General features: G+C 29.5%; 1 protein-coding gene across 2 annotated transcripts in view; it reads right to left on the bottom strand.

Annotated features, from left to right (window-relative positions):
• Positions 1-1,066: 1,066 nt before the first annotated feature.
• Positions 1,067-7,836, bottom strand: part of LOC106869132 (transcription factor Dp-1) — a 32,689-nt gene continuing 25,919 nt past the window's right edge. For both annotated transcript variants that reach the window (XM_014914705.2, XM_014914704.2), the window contains exons 11-12: positions 7,255-7,348; positions 1,067-6,538 (exon numbers count right to left, since the gene is read on the bottom strand). In XM_014914705.2, coding sequence (XP_014770191.1) covers positions 6,328-6,538; positions 7,255-7,348 — 305 coding nt within the window. In that variant the 3' untranslated portion in view covers positions 1,067-6,327. The remainder of the gene's footprint in view (positions 6,539-7,254; positions 7,349-7,836) is intronic.

Below are 7,836 nucleotides of genomic sequence, written 5' to 3' on the forward strand. Positions count from 1 at the left end.
ACTAGAACATGGCTGGTACTTATTTTATCAATCCCAAAAGGATGAAAGGTAAAGTCAACCTTGGTGGAATTTGAACTTAAAATGTAAAGATGGACAAAATGACACAGAGTTTTGTCTGGTATAATTCTGCCAGTTTGCTGCCCTATTAGAATACAATAAAAGAAATTTGCTGACTACTGGAAACCAATTTTTAGTATAGGGAATCAAGAGGGAAAAAAATCAATAGCTTAAAATTAAGCTCTTATCTTTTCACACTATAACAACAAATTGAAAATACCGAGTTATAACAAAGTTATTGATTTTCTCAAAAGTATGGTATGTTTCTATATTGCCAAAGATAAAATATTTCAAAATGTTAATATATAGAGATTGACTATTCTAATTAAGCCCATCTTTATACTGAATATTTTCTTTTAAAATTTACTAACTGTAGTGTGGATGCTACACTATTCCAACATCAACTAAAAATTTATCAGACCAAGAGCTCAATGAACTGAGTTTTATACACACACACACACAGAATTTCAAAGATATACATATTTTGGTTTTTCAATAAAAAAAATTAAATCAAAACATCATAAACATGTAAGGTAACAAGAAACATTTGGTCTAACACATTAAAACTCGCTTTGGAAAGGGTAATTTCTACTTGCAGTACTGTCCGTTTTGATTCAATGAAGAATTAATTACTACCACATAGCTCCTAACCAAACAGTAACAGCTGTCAAAGATGAAAATATAAGAACAATCATTCATAACAGCTAGTGTATAGTCTGGATATAAAAGTTCTAATTAAAAATTTAAAAGTTAGCCAGTTTGATAACATCTCATCAATTTTAATATGAAGCCCATAAGCATTCAACATTATCAGGAAATTAAGCTTTTGAGCAAACAATCAAATCTTGATAACCTCACATAATTTTCTTCTACTTTAACTGCAAGAGAAATTCAACCCAGCTTTTGAGTGCATAATCCTGTATGTATATATATATATACACACACACACACACATATATATATATATATATGTACACATGAAATAAAAAGTAGCACATCAACAATAAACTTGTAGCTATACACTATGCAAATAACTTTTTATTATTATTAAAAGGAAAAGGTAATGATTAAATGTTATTTTATTTTGTTATAATATGAAATGCTTATAATGTGTTATATAATTTGTTATTAAAAAAAATAATTAAAAGCAGACACTAAAGCCGCTTTTAATTACAACTTTGATTTCTGTTAAAAACTTACTTGGCAGCTGGAACAAGGGGCAGGTAATTTCTCCCACAAGCTGGCTAAGGGGTTAATAATTATTTAAATTAATTGGTAGAGAGATGATAAAAGTGAGAGTTCGTTTTTAGAAAATATGTTCCCTTAAAAGATATGTCAGGGAAAAATAGATAAAAATAAGAGTCATATTGTATAATCCAAAAATTACCTCTTAAAATAATTCATCCTGTGCAAGATATTTATGTTGTCTATTTACTATTTCAAAATAAAAATGTAGATTAACAAGAGAATTCATTCAAATATTTGATAGAACCTCTAGTCATAGTCATTGTTTTTCTTTGGACAAAAACACTAAGGCAATAATACAAAAATATTTTCAAACATTCTGGTTAAATATTCAGCTCCCATAGGAAGGAAATCTAATTGGTTTTCAAAAATCTACTAGTAAGGCCTATAAAGTGCTTGCTGCCCAAAACCATTAGTTGCAACTAATAAGAAATGTGCATTTCCAAGAATGCAGTGAAGAAAATATCTAAAATGCACACTTAAAATTATCTAAATTTGACAAGTCATGGCAACCTAAAATAACTCCATAAATATAACATTTGTATGATGTTTTAACAAACAGTTCCATCTTTTTCTACTAACTCCAGTAAAAGAAAAAATCACAACCCCATGTTTTGACATTAAATAAACATTACATACCATTTTGCTAAAATAAGTGCAGTATCACCAGCTAAAATTATAACAGATTAAAAGTTTATTATTCTAACATACTCTGAATCAGAAAAGATGAAAAGAATGAGTAATAGTTTCAGAATGGCACAACAGGCACCACTAAATGATAAAACATCTTTCATGACAACCATGATGTACTGGAGATCAATGATAAGCAATGTAATATAAAAAAATGTAAATGATCCACAAATATCTCATTCTAAGACAGCTCTAAAGCTAAATGTGACCAACTGATAGAATGCATGAAAGATATACATTGAGAGAAGTATGTATTTGCTAATGACAATCAATTTGTAGAATTATACCTCATTAAAATTCATATAGCACAACTAATATTCAGTACCTAAAATACAACAGAAAGCTCTTAACATTTAATCATAACTTATGTTGAAATCAAAATTTTTTTAAATCAATTTAAAAAAAAAAACTAACACATTTTATCAATATGAATGATTAACAATTGCTTGAAACAACTGACACTTGCCTTGTAATGTTTTCTCCAAATTCTGGTAGGAAAAAATAAAGCTACTTTTATGCCATGTGCTTCAGTTAAAATTAGGGAGGGTCCAAAGGAGTGTTAATGAGATTCATATGCCAGTAATGTGACAAGTGAATCCAAGGTAAAACTTTCCGTTCATCATATAACACATAAATATATTTTATAGCTGGATACCCTTCTTGATATCAAAGTGGAAATGGTGTCTCTCTTTTTCCATTGATGCAACAAAAGGAATGTTAAGTTGAAATTTCAACAAGCTGTAAACAATGTTACTGTGTTACCAATTAGTAAAAATCCCATTCAAAAGTGGTTTGCTTTTTTAATGGGTTACACATAGTGATTCTCTAATCCATATATTTTCTTAAGAAACAATTTTCCAACTGACACTTAACATTACATTAAATACTTTGGCATAGTGACTATTAATTGTTGATAAAGGAGAATTTCTAAAACCAACATAACATAAGCTAAGAGGCAAGAGCTATATTGTTACAGTGGTGGAAAGAAGAAACTGCTAAAAATGAGCAAGTTTAAGTTGATACATTTGTTTCATAGATCAATACAAAATGAAACAGAATACAAAAATATTGTTTCCACATACTTCAATATTAAACAAATCTAATGCCCTTACAGATTACATTGTTCTACACATTTCATAATAACCCGGTTAATTTTCTGAAACTTTAAATGTTCACTAAAACTAATCTATATTGAAAAATATTACAATTTCATCACTTATTTTAATATAAAACCAAAGAGATTATAAGCAATTATTATTTTAAAGATATAAAACATATACTCTATAATTAACAAAATTCTCCCACATAAATATCTTCATTTTGTTAGGAAATATTACATCTTGTCTTTTTATACCTGCAATTTGTATGTGCTACAAAAGAAATATACATCAAAATTCAAATGTTTTCTATTAAAAACATTTCTCAAATATATTACATTCACTTAGCTCATACCAAAATCACATGGCAAAGGAATCATACATTATAACAATACTGAAATTATATTGAAAGCTGCAAAACAAATTTAACCTTTCAGCAAATAGAGGAAAAATGAAGACAATACTCTGATTAAATGCCTAAGTCAGCAAGCTAAAATAAGTATCGACTCCATAAATAACTATACTTGAATATATTCATTTAATTAAATGGAAAGAAAATTTTAGTATAAAAATTTATTAAATAAGAGAGTAACTCAAGATATTTTGTTATGTGAGTAATTTTTGAAAATACGTCAATTCAAGGGAGGGGAAAAAAGCTATTTTGAACCAAGTTCAGTAGGTTTTTCACTACAGCTAACACAAGAAACTATGTAGCAGTAAAGTAAAGATGTTTACTATGGGTGTTTCTAAACAAATTCCAAAGTGCAGAGAAATGCATTCTCAGGGATAACTTTAAAAAAGTGAAAAATTCCTGGCAGTATTTTTCCCCTAATTACTATATATAATACTAGTTTCTTTTTTCTTTTTCAGGGGAGGGGGGGTTTTTTCTCCTATTTTAAATTTCTAATCACATTTTTCAAAATACATTATATTGTATTTTTTTAGAATCAATTTTTGTTAGAATAACAATTGACTGACTTGACTCCAGTCCTAATAAAGACATAGAAAATACATAAATCTAAAGATTTTTTTCTTTTCAAATTACCTATTTTCATTTTTTAAAAATTCAGAATATTAGTATTCCATACTTAACAAATAAACAGAGAAAAAGTAGACATTTAAGCCCTTAAAACATTTGCTTGGGTGATTGGTATTTTTCTTTTGGGTTTTGCGGGAGATTTTTTTCCAATAACATTAAGGCAGAAGGGAGCATTACAATAAGTTAGTCATTTCCTAAAGATGTAAAATACGAAATAAAATTAGTAACTCATAAATTAATATTTAAGTAAGTAGTAAATCCTCCTCAAATAAGCAAATTCAATTATCAAATAAATACAGAGGATACGACATGGTTAAAATTTAATCAAAATAATTCTTAAATGAAATAAGCGAATCTTAAATATCAAATTTTAGTTGTTATGTATTAAGTTGCATTATTCTGTAACAGTGAAATATAGTTGTATGGGAATATAACTTCAACACCAGATGTCATGAAAGTATTATCACAGTTTTATGATACAAAAAAAAATTGAAATAAATGAACCCTTTTAAGTTAAATTTGGGCCATAATAAATCTATTACTCTTTTTGCAATTTTGCAGCAAATCTTTTAGAAAAATTATAATTAAGAAATAAATTTATAAAGAGAAAGTATCAGCCTTAGGGATCAATTGCAACTAGGAACATGTACCATCATCTCTCTAATAATTCTTCTGGAGAACATCTTCCAACAATATTGGAATATAATTTTGATCTAATTCAAAATTTGAATCCAGCAACAGATATAATTTTGCCATATTTTTCATACATTTTTAAATGATCTTTAAAATTAGAAAACATAGTATGTCATCTATTTGAATGTTTTAAGGTGTACATTAACTACAAAGCTAAGCTACAATTTATTATCAGCCTTACCATTTAATATTATTGTTGCTATTTATAATAGTCAGAAGGTGCTAAGAAAGTTGGTTGAAAACATCTTCAGCAGCTATAATTTAATAAAATAGAAGTAGTTTTAATCATGGAGAGACAAAAATATTACTAAGGAGGTGTTGTTAAAAACTACTAATTAAAAAGTGCTGAGTTAACATTTGCAGATAAATTTACATATAACAAAATACACATAAGGTTTTGCAATGACAAAAAAAAAAAAAATAATAAATAAATCACAGAATTTAAAAGAAAAAAAAAATGGACCAAAATTGTTGTTAAATTCAAATAACTGTATAAAATGAAGTTAGATCTAAGATGGCTTGGTTAAGAAATTATTAGAGAGATTGCAGTAAATATACACTAGATTAAGACACTTGTGATAAATAACTGGGTCAAATATAGTCATTTCACCCAATGGATTATGTGTGTGTGTAATAGAAATGTAAACAGTCAGACCAGCAACAAATTGTCTCTCACTTCGAACCTGTCAGCAACAAAAGGAACATACTGTTGACTACAAATCAGAAGTAGAAATGAGTGCAAAAATTTATACAAGATGCATTCAAGTCAAAACTGACAACAGTTAACTAAATATTTGTAGCTTGCTATTTCTTTAAACAAGAAACAGCAGGGAAAAGTTTGGGATTAGGGCAAGGGGAATTGCAGGATTACAGGTGCAGATACTTTTTAGACAATATCTTTCAAAGTATTTAAAAACATGGGGAGATTATTACAGTCCTACACCCTGCAACTCTACAATAAAAATGTGCAACATGAAAATTTTGTTTAGTCTTAATGTCTGTTTTTATTGTTTTGTTTTTGTTATTTTTTTTTCTGCTTTTTATGTTTGGTATATGGAAAGTGAAAACCATAAGGATAGAACAAAATGATTGTGATGTGTTAGGGACAGAGAGAAAAGCCAAAAAAAATGTACAAAAATGTGAAAAAGGAAGACAAGGTACCAAAATTGAATTAGTTAAAGCAAAAGATGTTAAAGAAACAAGGGCAAATCAAAATGATCACACAAGCAAGTGGTAAATGATAAGAAACTAATAATTATTAACATGATGTAAGGACAATGTACATTGCAAATATGAAAAACTAATTTCCTGGGCATTTTGTTAGATTTGTTGTTTTTTTTTTGTGTATTCTTAAGGAGTGGAAGGGGGAGTGATTTTACGTGGACGTTCTAAATGTGTTGTGAGAAAAGAGAAAACAAATTCAATCTGTTGAGATTTGCTGCCACCCTGAGAAGTCTAATATGCCAGTTGCATGTTTACCAGCTCATTTTAATTTTCAATAATTCTCTAGTTAACTTCCTGTTGATTACTAGAGTCATCAGAATCACAATCATCAGAATAATGTTCTGAAGGGGTTTCTACATGATTTCCCCGTGAGGGAACTTGATTTAAAAAATCCTGCCCAATAGGAGTTAGTACATCTTTAAAGTCATTGCTTCGACAACCATTGTCAGGAAGTGGGGTCGCCAGAGGAGAACTGGGAGCCAAAGTTTTACACCTAAAAAATAAAGTATAAATAAAATGTAGTAAGATGTTTTCCAACATATTACAGAATTCTCCAAATACATCAGCACAGCCTTGAGATTAAAGTAATAAATTTAAAACAAGCTTCTTCAACTCCATTTGATTTAATAATGTCCACTTTTTAAAAAATTTCTGGCAAGATAACACAGCTGAAATATCACTAAAATCATCCTTTACAAAATGCTTATATTGTTAGTTCTTAAAGATCTCAAAGAGCATCCAGCACAAAAATGCTACAGCCTCCCCCCCTCCCTTTTTTTTTTTACAAAACAATGACTCATCAAAAAACAGATACAACTGCCAATGCATAAACCTCAAGGGGTTTATTGCTCCATTGGAACCTGCACCAATTACATATAATGTTGAAAGATATTTTAAATCAGTCCCACAAAGAGATTAAACAAACAAAATATGGAAAATTAATCATTGAAATTACTAGTTAGAGAATTGCTACCAAAACGTTAATCAGTTTGATGGCAATTTTAAATTGATCTTAAAAAGCTATGTCAATGGTCATAATTAAAATGAATGCTTTAATAATGCTTAATAGCATAGTAGGATACAAACTCACTATCCTCTTAGCTAATTAAATGCCTTAAAAATAAATTAGAAATAAAAAAACATACAAGAAACCTTTAAGATTTCATCAGTATTTTTTCTTTTCCCAGTAAAGTGTGAACAAATACATACCCCCGATGAAAAGATGTATCAGTATTTCCACCAACTGGTGATATACCAGTAGGATTAATACACAATGTCCCAGCAGTACCAGCTTCAGTCAATCCTGAAATAAGTGAAAAGTTACCTTAAGACAAAATGGCACATCTGGAAAATGAAATGTGCAAGAGAAATGTCCCACCACCAACAAATAAGATATTGTACGATTTTGCCCTCACTTCCAATTATTTTATATCATTAAAGGCACAGGTACATAGTTTTTAATTTAGTCCCAAAGGGTGGCACCTTGGACAAGTGTCTTCTATTATAGCCCCCAGACTGATCAAAGCCTTGTGAATCATTATCATCATCATCGTTTAACGTCCGCTTTCCATGCTAGCATGGGTTGGACGATTTGACTGAGGACTGGTGAAACCGGATGGCAACACCAGGCCCCAGTCTGATTTGGCAGAGTTTCTACAGCTGGATGCCCTTCCTAACGCCAACCACTCAGAGAGTGTAGTGGGTGCTTTTACGTGTCACCCGGTAAACAGAAACCAAAAGAAGCCCCTTGTGTGTGTGTGTGTGTGTGTATATATATATATATATATATAT

This window comes from Octopus bimaculoides, chromosome 3, assembly GCF_001194135.2.
Source record: "Octopus bimaculoides isolate UCB-OBI-ISO-001 chromosome 3, ASM119413v2, whole genome shotgun sequence".
NCBI lineage: Eukaryota > Metazoa > Mollusca > Cephalopoda > Octopoda > Octopodidae > Octopus > Octopus bimaculoides.